Below are 15,552 nucleotides of genomic sequence, written 5' to 3' on the forward strand. Positions count from 1 at the left end.
ATTTTATCAAAAGCCACCTAAAAGCAACTAAAACCCCAGTGGCACATCACATATACCCACAGATGACCTATGCGTCGTTGACTTGCTCAGGGCTATCTAATAAACCTGCGAAAGGTAACATAGTGAATTTTATGAAGTGTCATGTATTGTTATTAGCCGACTAGGTTGCAACGATTTTCCGTTCGAAGTGAATTCCCTCAACCAATACGAGACTATAAATCTGTAGATTGATTGCTAAAGTATGAGATACATAAGACTTAATTCATAAGACATTATTATTACTAATATGCCCTTCATGAAAGATAGACTATTATTTGAAAAATATTTATATTTTGTATTTTTAAATTTGAAATACAAATTAATGGATTATAATCAATTAGGAATGTGACATTATTGAAATGTGGGAATTACAAATATAGACTTAAGTTTTTGGCTCCAATCTAGGAGGGAAACTAACAAACGTTGAAATAAAGTAGACAAAGTTGGGATAAATGAAAGGGCGGGAATTTTTATTTTTTTTGGTAGATAAAGGGCGGGAATTTCAAAATTCAGACATAACTTTTGGCTCCTTTGTAGGAGACTAGGAGGGAAAGAAATAAAAATAAATGTAAAAATAATGCATTATTGGGTGATTCGATCCTGGGATCTCAAGCTCAATACACGAGTAGAATAACCATCAGACTAACGCATCACATTTGTCAATCTTTTCCAATTAAATTTATATATTGTATGTATTTACCTTTATTTAAACCCAACAAATGACACATAAATAGTTTATTACATTTTTTTGTAGTTGGAATATTATTATTAGTTAATTCAATACACATATTGGAATGGCAAGTCATTGGGCGAAACCATTTTATATTGTAGCAGCATCTAATAATGTTAATACATAGAGTCACCAAGTCATTGCTACCAACGCTGAAACTAGGTCAACATTGCTTCACACTGTAAGTTTATGATTATCATCATCGTTACTCATAGAACATTGGGAAACAGTGACTCGTTGACAAAATCGGATTACAGTTCATCGATAATCCCCGTCCCCGAATGTTAGGTCAAGTGTTAAGAGCTAAGGGACATAATAGTTTTGGAGGGTGAAGTTTCCAGGGTTCGTACCCTCACGAGGACCAATGTACTAACATTTACTAACAACTAACATCTGCCCATCCAAAAAAACAATTTTATCAAAAGCCACCTAAAAGCAACTAAAACCCCAGTGGCACATCACATATACCCACAGATGACCTATGCGTCGTTGACTTGCTCAGGGCTATCTAATAAACCTGCAAAAGGTAACATAGTGAATTTTATGAAGTGTCATGTATTGTTATTAGCCGACTAGGTTGCAACGATTTTCCGTTCGAAGTGAAATTCCCTCAACCAATACGAGACTATAATCTGTAGATTGATTGCTAAAGTATGAGATACATAAGATTTAATTCATAAGACATTATTATTACTAATATGCCCTTCATGAAAGATAGACTATTATTTGAAAAATATTTATATTTTGTATTTTTAAATTTGAAATACAAATTAATGGATTATAATCAATTAGGAATGTGACATTATTGAAATGTGGGAATTACAAATATAGACTTAAGTTTTTGGCTCCAATCTAGGAGGGAAACTAACAAACGTTGAAATAAAGTAGACAAAGTTGGGATAAATGAAAGGGCGGGAATTTTTATTTTTTTTGGTAGATAAAGGGCGGGAATTTCAAAATTCAGACATAACTTTTGGCTCCTTTGTAGGAGACTAGGAGGGAAAGAAATAAAAATAAATGTAAAAATAATGCATTATTGGGTGATTCGATCCTGGGATCTCAAGCTCAATACACGAGTAGAATAACCATCAGACTAACGCATCACATTTGTCAATCTTTTCCAATTAAATTTATATATTGTATGTATTTACCTTTATTTAAACCCAACAAATGACACATAAATAGTTTATTACATTTTTTTGTAGTTGGAATATTATTATTAGTTAATTCAATACACATATTGGAATGGCAAGTCATTGGGCGAAACCATTTTATATTGTAGCAGCATCTAATAATGTTAATATATAGAGTCACCAAGTCATTGCTACCAACGCTGAAACTAGGTCAACATTGCTTCACACTGTAAGTTTATGATTATCATCATCGTTACTCATAGAACATTGGGAAACAGTGACTCGTTGACAAAATCGGATTACAGTTCATCGATAATCCCCGCCCCCGAATGTTAGGTCAAGTGTTAAAGAGCTAAAGGACATAATAGTTTTGGAGGGTGAAGTTTCCAGGGTTCGTACCCTAACGAGGACCAATGTACTAACATTTACTAACAACTAACATCTGTCCATCCAAAAAAACAATTTTATCAAAAGCCACCTAAAAGCAACTAAAACCCCAGTGGCACATCACATATACCCACGAATGACCTATGCGTCGTTGACTTGCTCAGGGCTATCTAATAAACCTGCGAAAGGTAACATAGTGAATTTTATGAAGTGTCATGTATTGTTATTAGCCGACTAGGTTGCAACGATTTTCCGTTCGAAGTGAAATTCCCTCAACCAATATAAGATCTAATTCGTAGATTGAGGGCTCGTTTGGTACGTCGTATTAGACATGATAATATTAGTTTATACAATACATTATGGACTTATCCATTGTTTGGTGCTTACATTGTATTGTATTAGCTTATACACCAATTACCTCTTATACATTAAAATGATGGATTAATTAATCCACCCTTTACATGAAAGATAAGGCATGATAAGAGTGTGATGTGTAAACTACTTGAATATATTTAATCAAACACCACCACCACAACCCTCCACCACGACTGCCGCTACCACTACCACCACCACTGCCGCCGCCACCGTCACCACCACCACTGCCACCGCCACACCACCACGCTCCACCACCGCCACCATCATTGATATCGTCATCATTATCGCCACTACCACCATCATTGCCGCCACCATCACCCCCGCCGCCACCTCCACCACCCTCCACCATCCACCACCACTGCCACCATCTCTTTCCAATACCACCACCACCACCACTATCGCCGCCAAATTACACGGTGTATGAATAAACGTTGTATAGTATTAAAATTTTATCACGCCTTATCCTATCAGGCCTGATACAATCAGGCCTTATACTATCAGGTCTTATACTATACAACATACCAAACAGGCCCTGATTGCTAAAGTATGAGATAAGTACGATTTAAGTCATAAGTCATTATTACTAATATGCCCTTCATGAAAGACTTTTCCGTATCACTAATGAGGGCAAGATTCGGTTTGCAATCTGCATGTACTAGGGCAAACCCAAAGAATGTTTGGAAGTCTATAATCCTAGACAAATTTAATGCATTTTTACTATTTTTTTTCTCTAATTTAACTACATCCTTAAAATACTATATAAGGTTCATATAATGAGGACTGAAGGTAGTAATATAGGATGCCAACCCAGTGCAATGGGCTATATGTAGATCTACATCTTACCTAGCTCATATTTTTCTTCTCCTCCTCCTTCTTACAGAAATCTGCAGTTTCAAGTTCAACACAATCACACCAACTGAGTTCCACTCATCACACCTGAATCATGAAAACACCAAACCCCCAGGTCCTTCCTTACCCTGACTATGTACTACGTGTCCCCACTGCACGCGAAATAGATCCCACACTTCTTGAGCACTTCAGCAGGCACTGGAAACACTATAAGACAGGTTGGAGCCCGAGTGTTGACATATATAAGGATCCCCTCCCTTCGACCTGTGAACTTCGTTTTCGATTTGTTCGATTCAGGTTCGTACAAATCTTCCCCCTTCGTTTTCCCCTTCGTTTTAGGGTTCTTAATTTTTTTACATTTTTATCGCCATTTACACTGTAATGTCTTCGTTGGTGCTTGCTTGTCGCTTGTTATTTCGACACCATGTTCTTAAATTTGAAGTTTATATGGACCGATTGTTTGATTCTCTGTAGCGGTTTGTTCTTTCATTCTGACTTTGTTGTAAAATTTCCCGAATTGGGGGCTCTCCCCACTTTGTTCAACTGTTCCTAATTTGTCTGGATTATGGATTTATTAAACTGTTTTCATGGTTGCTAAATTATTGATAGGTTTGCTCGGTGTTTTCCATTTTCTACTGAAGCTGCTATTGCATGTGCTATACAACTGAGTTAGCAAATGTTGTTGATTTAGCTTACGGGTTGACCACACAGATTTTGTCCTCATAAATTAAGGGTTCAGCTGTAAAACACCTAATGGTGTAGCATTGACTTAAGAAATTTTGTGTAGGGCTTTGTAGTATAAGGTTTTTCGGTAGGAAACAAACTGCCATATAAGGGGCCAAAGACTTGGTTTGACACTTGTGTGCAGGTTTCAAATCTTGAATTTCATTAGCAATTTAAGTAGCATGGTATGGTGATGTTAGCTGTTGTTCTTCATTGCCCCAGTAACATCATGATAAAGACTTCAGTTATTTACCTTGGTGTTGGTTAGACACAAGTACTTTTGCCATTTTTCTTATTTCCAGCAAGTTTGCCACATGCTATTATGAACTGCAAAATGCACTCATGTGTGGTGTTATTCCTGAATGCTTTGTTCGAGTCAATACTTTCTGAATATCATCTCTGAACAAAAGTCTCCATAATCTTTATGTATTCTATATTCAAGTTCTGTTTTGAGAATTGTTTGGTCTTTGACGCCATAATCATTTGTACTTTTAAGGAATACACTGTGAGTTTCTGATACATGGAGAATCTTGGAGTTTTTCCTCACAGGGGATTTATTGTTGAGCTTGACCCTGCTGCGGTAAATGTCCAACTTATGGCTGATGTTCAATACCTTTACTTTTTTGATTCCTTTGAATGTAGACTTATAGGTTTCAATTGTGATTGTCAGGTCAGTGTCAAGGTTTCAGAAATGTTCCTGGAGGAATTTGGCAGGAGGCTGACACATACATGCATGTTTAGAGATCCTGCGGGAAGCAGATTCAACGTGTTGATGTACAACATGTACGGCGAAGACCACTTCACAACTGGTCTAGCTTCTTTGAGGGCCCACTACAATTTGCATCAAGGGGGGTGGGTCAACATGTTCTACCTCTTGCTTCTGAATTCTACCTCAAGGTGCTTGATAGGGAACTCAGGGAAGTTAACTATCGCGACTTTCCTGTTGTAAACCTAAAGGTTGGTTGGCAAGATTCAGATGAAGAAGTAGCTGATGTTGAAAGCGAGCCTGAGGATGACCATGCGGATTTCTTCAGAGGAAAGCCGTTCACTATCAAAGCCTCCCATCTCACATCACACACAAAGGTTTTTGTGCTTATTCTTCTTTAAGTTAGTGACATTGTTGTTGAATTATGCTATATCATTGCAACTGTTTTATGTATTTATTACTGGTCATTAAATCTGCAGGCAATACCCGCTGACTTGATGAGACTGGCCATACATCCAAACAAGCCAGCCTGCTGCGTCTTGAGGGATGACCTGACAAGACGATTCTTTTGTGAAATGCGGTGGGGCAAGTCCAACAATTCTGCATGCTACATTTCAAAGGGCTGGCATGATTTTGTGGTAACAAATGGTTTGGTAAAGGGAGATTTTGTTTCGTTTGGCATTGATAGGAGGGATCCGGCCTTGATCCACGTTAGTGTGGATAGACGATTGGTTAATCAACTGCGTTCCCACCCTTAATTCCACTGAACTAGTTTTAGGTTAACTGCATATTTAGAGACAATGCCAATTTTTTTGGTTAGAACCCTTCACAGCAAGTTTTTTGATATTTTTGGTTCTAAAAACAAGTTGGAAGGATTAATTTCCATAGGTAGATTAAGCCTTAGTTTAGTGTTGTCGTTCTCACCTGGGTTTGTGCAGTTTCATCTTAGGGAGGGAGTGCTGTTTTATGGAGATCATTTTGGACAATGGTCTTAACTTGGACATGCTTATATTTCCTGACTTACACGCCATTCTTTTACTTTCATGTTGATGATGGGGGTGAGCAGTGTGGAGAATGATTTGATTTTACCTTCATTTGCTCAAAATTTAAGCGCATTAGTAATTGGATTTCACTTGAATTTGCTGAAAATTTGATCAAGTGGTTTTATTGAACAACCATTTCATGCTCATGGATTGCATTTTCCCCTAAACTGCATGTGTTTAAATTCTAAGAGATCTAACTTTCTGCACATCATTCATCAATTGTGAGTGGTAACCTCTATATAGAAAACAACACAGAATGCATTGCTTTTTTTCTTCAATTTGCTGGAGAACGATTTTATTGTTTCCATAATTATCAATTTTATTTGATGTAAAATTCAAGCACATTACTATTATTGCTGTCTAAAAACTATTTTAACTAATGGAATGCTTTTTCCCCTAATCTGTATGTGTCTCAAATTGTATTTTGTGCACATATCATGGAAACTGTGCGCCACATAAAAACAATAAAACAATTTTTTTTTCTTGATAAAAATAAAACACACAATGCATATGCTTGCTTATTCAATGTGCATTTTAACACTCCTGTAGGAGTTTATGTATAAAATTGCAGTTATACGTTTACTTGTCAGTTATCATTTTTTTGCTGCATTGCATTTACTTCACTCATACAAAAACTGGTTGTATCCTTTAATTTTTTATCCACAAAAATAGATTTATTAAAAATTGGTTTTACCGACTAAGTGGTACTGAGATGTTATTTCATTTTTTAATAAATTAACTCCTTTAATTATAATATTTATGTTTTTTCATAAAAAAAAACAATTTGATAATGTAATTTACTACTTAAATGGTATTTTTGAAGAGTCATGATTGCCCCTATAAACTAGCTTTGAAAGTTGTGCATAATATGTAACTGTGCACGGTCCAATTGATTTACTGCATCGTCTTCCCCCAAGCACAGCAGAACTGTTCACAGAGAAGGGCATACGAAACGTCTGTTCAGAGAGAAGGAGAAGGAGATAAAGCATCTCCTAGGGTTTTATCTCTCTTTCCCGATCCAATTTCTGTTCGTGTGTTCCACTATCACCGCCACCCTCCTAGCAAGGCCAAGGTTCGTGTCTATGTTGTTTCCAGCCTTGTTGTATTTTCTACTTTCTATGCCTTAATGCCATTTTAAAATCTTTTTGTTTCTTCTGGCTGCTTCACCAACAATCAAACCTGCAACTTCCTTTTTCAAGCCCTCTACTTTCTAATTCGAAAATGCATCACAAAATATGTTGTATTTTTAATTGATCCTGGTTAGGTTTTAGCTGCATGCACGATTTGGAAATTATAGAAAATTGGTTCCAATATGTTGGCTGTCTAATTGTGCCTTGTTAGGTTTGAACAACGACATGAAGTCCAAAGAAAAGGCACCAGCACTCCCTGATTTCACCCTTCCATTAGAATTGAATCAGGTAATTTTTGTCACTTATTATTTTTCATATTTGTTCTGACTGGAATAGTGTTGTGGTAATGGCTGGCTTAATTCTATTTAAAACACGTATAGGAACACATGGAAATACCGTACGAAGTTTACACAAGATTCAGAGCGGATATGGGTAGTACAATTAAACTTAGAGATCCAGTAGGGGGTATTTGCGAGTTTAAGTTATACTTTGGGGCAAATACGTGTAGGATTTGGGAATCTGTTCGTGCACTTGCTGTTAAGTATAACTTGGAAGAAGATCAGTTGGTTCACTTTTACCACTTCATTCGAAACAAGTTCAATGTGAAATTAACTGACAAGTCGATGAATGAAATCGATTACGGTGTGGGAACTTCCCAGAGACAAACTCAGAGAAATGAAAACCCTACTGCAGGAAAGGATTGTGTGTGTCACAACGGCGGCGAGGAGCGTGTGGGTGTTGAGATGGATGAGCCTGGTGTGACTGTCCATATTGAAGAAGATTGTATGTATGTGGAGGTTGAAGAAGACCACGGAATAGAAGATGACGGTCTGATGGGTTCTGTCCGGCGATTTCCTAATGCAGACAAGGATCCTCCAGTTGTGGAATTTGATTTGGTGATGACCGCCTCAGCAATTTCAGGACGCCAGACAGTTGTGAGTACTCATTACGTATCTATTTATTCAATGTTTGGTTACCTTTTATTTCATTAGTTATAGTGAAGAATGAAGATTGCATTTATATTCTCAGTTAAAATTTGAGCAATGCGAATCGTAACTTGAGGTTTAATTCTGTTGCCAGCACCTACCAGCGCGCTATGTTCGCAGACACTTGAAGAAAGAATGGATGCAGATCATATTGGCCAATGAACAGAGTAAGTGGTATGTTTGCGACCTCAAGTGGAGGTATAAGGATGAGCAACGAAGTCCCTGCAATCTTGCAGGTCGTTGGTATGATTTTGTGAAGGACCACAAATTAAAAGTTGGGGACAGGGTTCATTGCCAACCATGTAGCACTGCCAATAATCTTGTCTACTGCACCATTCACCGTCGTCAGAAGAAAAAGAAGTAGCATAGTCGTTGTGACTATGTTTTTGAACAACTGTGTACTTGAATGCTTGTTTGTTCAAGTAGTTTAAACAATCTTTCTTTCTGTGTTCTTTAATTTTATTTCAGACATTGTTAACTTGTTACTCTTGGTATTATGTTGAAAATGCCCTGAAGAATTGATCCAAAATTATCTTCGTTAAACAGTGGTAGGATAGGCCCGCTGGGCCAACCCGCCCTGACATCATATTTAGAAGGGTTAGTTTATGGGTATTGTGCCCATTAGCCCGCATAACCCGCACAGTTTGAGCCTGCCATTTAGTGGGATTTTGGTTGGGTTGGGTTGGGCCGTTGGGTTGGAACATTTTCTAAAATTTTAGTTTTATAAAATTTACCAAAAAACATCATGCTCCGGATTTGTTTACTGGGCCCAATAAAAAAACCTTGGCCCATGTTATTTTTTTTAGTTCATAATTTGCAATATATTTCTGAAGCTCCAGTATCTCATGTAAAATGCTTCTAATAAGATTAACAACGGGAAAAATGTTTGGAGAAATTTATCCTACACTAGTTCTTGGTGGTGTAACCTTAGACCACCCCCCTTATGACCTGCAATAGCAAGTATTTTTTTTTAAAATAAAAAAACCTATCTTTTTAAATCTTGAATTAATCATTAGGTTAATTGAATTAATTATCAAGTAATTAAATTAGGTCAAATTTAATTAGTTCATCATCTTCTTTTCTTCCTGCACCGTACTACAAAAAAGTGGTGCAGGTAAAATGCCTCCGTAATTACATAAATGAAAGTTTCTTGCATTTTTTCTTCAAAGTTTGTGTCTGTATTTTGTATCAGAGTTAAACAGTTTCTTGCAACTAAAAGGGGTTAAAACAATAAAATGTAAGCTTCCATTTGTAGCTTTTCAGCATTTTCCCTCACTCTACAATAGTAATACGTATGATAATGAGAAATCACATATTCTACAACATTGGTGCATAAGGGTTGAAAAGTTCAACTTCTATCCGAAACCATTGTACAGCCGAAGTTTAATTTTCATCTACAAGCCGCTCTGGCCCGCAGAATAGTGACTACTTTGGATTCAACAGTGGTTTTTGACATGGACATATTTTCGGCGTCCGATTGCACATCAAACTGCATTTGCTTATGTACCAGCCTTTTTCTTCGCCGCATCATGTTGCATTTGGCTACGGGGGCCTTGGTGTTGGCTATGTCCTCTAACAGCAGGAGTATGAATAGGTTGACAAGCAGATAGATTCTGCGATTGAGTAGATTATCAAAAATTTCACTGGTGAGGAATATCATGGATATATTAAAAATTTTACAAACACTGAATAACTTGTACAAAACCTGATAGTTTCGGGGCAATATCGGAACATAACCATAGCATTGAGGAGCATTTTGAGGACCATTTATGGGTTGACCATAAGCATATTGAATGTTGGGGTCTGGTATCCATCCACCATAACCATGTGGGAAGTTGACCTGGGCTGGCATACCCGTACCAACGGCTAAGTTAGGTGGCCGTGTTGGATATTGAGGGACAGCGTAATGAAATCCGGGATGAGCTATACCACAAGAAGCAGCTGTCTGGGTTGGCTGTATCCAAAAGACGTAATACCTCGCATTAAGCTTTGTGAACAAGAAATACAAATTCAACTTATCTGTGAACTGCATATTTCTGAACTGGTCAGTGATTCACTGTCAGGAACTCACCGGTTGCATTGTTGAATTTTGTGGGGATAAAGCACGTGAGCCCATCTGACTTTCATCTTTATCAGTTGCGGGGGTTAGGTTTTCCTGAATCCACAAGTAGAATAACAGCATTTTCAGTTCACTTAAACGATTATCCAAGTCCATTTAACGCATGAGAAACTACAATTGAGTTGATATATATCGACCAACCTTTTCATTAACTGAACAGAGATTCGAGTTCTTTGTCTTTTGTTTCTTGGCTTTATGTCCTCGACGACCAACCTGCTCAACAACAACAATATCACAAATAACAGCAACACAAACAATAAAGTATCAATGACTTACCAAATGGTTTATTACATTAGAATTGGATCTACTTGGCTGCGTCGTGGCTTCGGTTGGCTGGCCCGTGCTATCGTCATTTACGTTGCCCTCATCCTCCTGCGTGGATCGCTCATCACCCTCCAAATCATTATCTTCTCCACCAACGAGGGTAGAACAAGTCCTTGCGTTGTGACCAAGCTTATGACAGTTTGAACACCTTGCTTGTTTCTTATTCTTTTTATTCTTCTTTGGTTTCAGGGTTGCAGGTTGGTGTCCTTTAGATTTGACGATATTGGGATCACGAATGTCGTTGGTCCCGTTGACATGTCCGCCTTGTTTGAGTATCTTATTCTTATACTTCGTCGTCAACCTCAAAATATCATTCATCATGTCAGTGAAGAGCCCAGGATTGTCAGAACCTAAGACGGAGAGCCCGTTGCACGCAGCAGATATAGCCCCAAATCGTGCTGTCTTCATTACAGAACTGTCCACCTCAGCGGTGGATGTTGCCGACAAGTATTCAGATTTTGCATACCGTCCCCACCTGCTAAGCATAAGTGTTTTAGGAATGGTTTCCATGAGCTCATATTTCATGCTGTTGAAAATATGTGAACATGGTATTCCACGTGATTCAAATAGCCGGCATGGACAGTAAAATTGATTACTTTTCTTGTTGTAGACTACTTCAATGGTTCTTTCTGGCCTCCTATAATGGAACATTTCGTACCTCACTTCATCTCCATCCGCTGTTTTATCTTTATAATTCAATGGAGCCACACGCTCAATTTGATTTCTTACTTCTTTAAAAATTTCACGCGTGTACAGTTTTGCAGCTTCACTTTCAAATTTGTACAGAGTGGTAGTCAAAACAGGTTCAGTGTAAATACTACCGTAATCAGCTCGCAACTCATTAAATCTGTACCCTCTTAAAGCATGCTGAATGGTTTGCATGAAGTCTATAAGACTAATTCTTCTCTTGACATAGACCTTGATACGACTATTTATGGCTTCACATATTGATGTTGTCCGTATCCCAGCAAAAAACTGATCACGGAGATATGCGGAGCACCACGATTCCTTTTTCTCATACACACTTAAAACCCACTTGTCTTTCTGTAGGCCGTGCTTAGAAACCATGTTCTTCCAGTGTTCCTCAAATTCCTCAACACTGAAGTGCCAATAAAGTGCTTTCTGAAAGTCATCCAAAAATTCCTTGCTCATTCTGTGATCCTTTGCGTTCTTGTGCAAGTGCCATGCACATAGTCGATGCGATGCGTTCGGGAATACTTGTTTGATGGCCTCCCTCATAGAAAGATCTCCGTCGGTTACAACAGATTTAGGTTGTTTCCCACTCATTGCTTCCAAAAAAGTTTCCAACAACCACTTGTATGTCTCAATAGTCTCATCAATCAATAAAGCGCATCCAAATATAACCGTTTGGTCATGATGGTTAGTTCCACAAAATATAACCAGTGGATGTTTATACTTAGTGGAGCCGTAAGTGGAGTCAAAGGCAAGAACATCCCCGAAGCATTGGTAATCTGTCCTGCTAACACCATCTGCCCAAAAAAGATTATTCAATCTATTGTCTCCTGAGGTGGTGTATTTCGAATAGAACATGGGATCTGCATCAGCCTTTGATGTTAGGTAAGTTAGAGCAGCTCGAGCATCCCCACCTTTGACTCTGTTATGTCTCTGGCGACTGAAGTAGTTGTACAGATCTTCTTTCAAGAATCCTACTTTAGAATATCCCCCCTTCTGTGCCGTCAAATAACCCATGATATGACAGGTTCTGACACCATATGCGTGAAGACTTTCTGCCTGAGCTTTGTCTCCTTCACTAATTGTACGGTAAGCATTAATCACAGGGACATATACCGACGGGGTAAGTTCGTGGTTGTGTTTCTCCTCAAACCCCACCACACCCCATTGGCATTTCTTGTTATCGTACCGTATCCTGAGTCTTGCTTGACAGTTAGTGCGGGTTAGGCTTCTGTGGGCTCTTTGCCTATCCATAATGAAGTACTTTGGTTCCCTTAACCCCTCCCTATTGCATACAAATTTTCGCATTACAACTTTGTTATTAGAATCTCGTTCACATGCATCTTTTCTAACCACAAATCCCTTTCCCTTCGCGTAGGCACAGTAAAATGTGTATGCATTAGACTCACTGCAAAACGTTAAAGCTCGTATCTCATCAGCTGTTAAGGTAAGCACATTCCTGAATTCATCATCTGAACTATCTGAATCTGTATCGTCACCACTGCATCCCAATTCATTGTCTTCCACTACCTCTTCGTCATCCTCGTGCTCTTCCTCTTCATCTTCTACGAAAAGTGGCTCAGGAAATTTTGGTTCACCCCCATCATCCTCTGAAGTAGCCATATAATAGCCTTAAAGGACAGTATACAATCTCCCTAATGAAATTATCACTCGATTTAGGGACAAACCTACATAGTATTCACAAACAAAGCAAAAACAGCCTTCTTCAGACCAATTGACAAACCCATGGTGGTCACGCAAACCTTAAAAACCACAATGCATAACCATCAACCAAATAATAAGAAAATAACCAAATAGCCAACAAATATCACAAAATTGGTCAGTTTCGCAAACTACGCTTCTACAAAGCAACTCGACAAAGTCCCAAATGACAAATTACTTACTGTTTGAATTGGTGGATTTAGGGTTTCAACGATTTTCGAACTTTGCTCAATCTCCGGATCTCTGCATCTGAATAACAGTTAACAATTAGGACTCACGGCTTGAAATGAGCACAATGTGGTGCCTGAGTAAACTTAAAATCAGCTGAACGACCTGCTTGCAAACGATCAAATAGGGCTCAACGAATGTACGAGTGTTCCCACTGTAGATGAAGAAGGGGATTTTTTCTGAAACAATCAATTGATGGCTTGCTTTAGTATGCTATGTCATCGAAGGTTTATGGCTCGGCGAGGAAGAAAGGAAGTACGATGGCCTGTCAAGCTTCAATTGCCAACGGAGTTAGGGAGAACTAGAGAATGTATAAGATGAAAACAAAGGCTTGAAGATGGTGGAGATGGAGGGAGAAAACAATTGAATTATTTGATTTATTAAGGTTTTTAGAATTGTTGTAATATCTGAAATGTTTTTCTGTAAATACATAATTCCTTTTTATAATAACATTAAATATTGGGGACTGAAATTAAAACTATTGGGGACCGAATTTGGGATTATGGAAATCTTGCGAGTTTGACTCATGGCACACTCCTAAACGGATTTCAACTGGGCCACGTACAAGTGGCATTCCTGCCGCCTAATTTCGGATGGAATTTAAAAATTAGCCTTCATTTAGAGTGTTAAGAACTTAAAGATATCCTTTATTGATGCGTTGGATTAGGCTGGTTAGCATGTGTGCTTTCCATTTTGTGTCAACTAATGCAAACTCAAAAATAAACCAAAACTTAGTTTTAGAACCAAAATATTGACCATTTCATAACGGCTATAAATATATATGCGGATTCGTCACTTGAGCCAATATGAGGTAGGTTAGTCGTAGTTGAGAAAAATTGAGTAGTCAATGAGAGATAATTTTGCACCTGGATGTTTGGACAAGTAGACATGCATGAATCTGAGGATAGGATATTAAGATATTGGTTCATAATTTAGGTTTATCACGATGAAAATTGGAAATGAAAACTTGCTTAATAATAGGAGTTGGATCGACCGATACATTAAGAAAACTAGTCTTTACAGCTAAATAGGAGAGAAAGGCACGAACACCCCATGATCTTGAGTAGAGGTGCGAAGCTAGGACGTGAGCTAGTGGATTAAAACCGGTTAACTTTTGCAGTTAGTCGAAAATCTCCATATAAATAGAGGTAGGCTTATTTGTAAACTACAACACAAAATTACCAATCAAATTTACAAATCTCTTGTACTCTAAGTTCTTTTTCTGTTATCTTTTCTTTATTTATCTTTTTAGCCATTTAATCCATGATTTACTTTCATTTACTTAGCCGTTTTCAATTACATTATTGGTATTTTGTTTCCTTATCTTAGTTCTGAACTACCCTCATTCTCGTCTCTCAACAACAATAAATTAAGAGCTCTTTGGAGTGTTATAGGAACTTGCATTGGGAAACACAATCTCTTTCTCGACCAATCACTTGTTTAGAGAATCATTATCTATGTTTATTAGTTAATGCGCACAGTTGGGTGAGAGGGAGTGTGGGAGTGACCGAGAGAGAAAAGCTCTAAATAACGTTATGAACGATGACAATAGGTCGATGCTAACATTACTAGAGGCTAAAGCCAGTGGCCAATGACATTAGTGTCGACGTCATCAACTGTATATTAACGTTGACTAAGCATGTAACAACAATCAATTAAGTGAACTTATCTACGTAGCATCAGTTAGGTCGACGCAGATGTTTAGTCACCAATGAAATGAATACTTATTTTAAAGATTTGCTCAATTTTTCACCGGCTTACCTAATGTTACTTAGCGTCAGCATTAGGGATCAAAGACAAGCTCAAGTGGTATCAAAGCAAGGCAGTCACTTCGAAGAGATTTTTTTTTTTATAATACAACAGTAATCAAATGTTACATTCACCCTTAAAATTATTATTTTTTACCTCTTCAATTAGTCATTACTAGTATTGATCTCGCGTCATGCACGGGTGGAATAAGAATACTTTGTCGACATATGTCAGACCTTTTTCATATTTTCTCTCTCGTTTTTTTTTAAATACGTATATCACCAATTTAAGTTATTTTTACTAATCCTAGTTACATTATATTTTTTGACAGCAAAAAGATAATTATATATAAATATCAAAGCCTTGGCAAAATAAGAGCCCAAACAAAGGGGAAATGATGGTTTGCGCAGCAAAAAACTAACCACCATCAATATAGGAAGCCCCCAAAGAAAACAACCTAGAAAAGCCGACTAAAGACCACCATAGATAGTATAAAACCAAGCTAAAGGACCCATGAGCAAACCAAAAGAGACCAAACAATCACCTATACCGAGATCTACCTTGAAGGGAAACCTCGTCGGAACAATCATAAGATAAACCCATATGTTTCCTTATG

The 15,552-nt window shown here is 37.8% G+C and overlaps 1 protein-coding gene across 1 annotated transcript; it reads right to left on the reverse strand.

Annotated features, from left to right (window-relative positions):
• Positions 1 to 9,600: 9,600 nt before the first annotated feature.
• Positions 9,601 to 12,860, reverse strand: LOC130743955 (protein FAR1-RELATED SEQUENCE 5-like). The gene is made up of 5 exons (XM_057596164.1): positions 10,497 to 12,860; positions 10,362 to 10,433; positions 10,173 to 10,256; positions 9,807 to 10,055; positions 9,601 to 9,714 (listed from the first exon to the last, which is right to left on the reverse strand). The coding sequence occupies exons 1-5, from the start codon at positions 12,858 to 12,860 to the stop codon at positions 9,601 to 9,603; spliced, it is 2,883 nt and encodes a 960-aa protein (XP_057452147.1).
• Positions 12,861 to 15,552: the final 2,692 nt, after the last annotated feature.

Source organism: Lotus japonicus, chromosome 3, assembly GCF_012489685.1.
Source record: "Lotus japonicus ecotype B-129 chromosome 3, LjGifu_v1.2".
In the NCBI taxonomy this organism is placed as follows: Eukaryota; Viridiplantae; Streptophyta; class Magnoliopsida; order Fabales; family Fabaceae; genus Lotus; species Lotus japonicus.

Bases quoted from the DNA above. Each gene is read 5' to 3' on its own strand.
- LOC130743955 (XM_057596164.1), bottom strand. From the start codon at position 12,860: ATGGCTACTTCAGAGGATGATGGGGGTGAACCAAAATTTCCTGAGCCA. The intron at 10,257-10,361 runs GTTGGTCGATAT...TTGTGGATTCAG, and splicing joins TCTGTTCAGTTAATGAAAAG to GAAAACCTAACCCCCGCAAC. The intron at 9,715-9,806 runs GTTTTGTACAAG...ACTCAATCGCAG, and splicing joins TATTGCCCCGAAACTATCAG to AATCTATCTGCTTGTCAACC.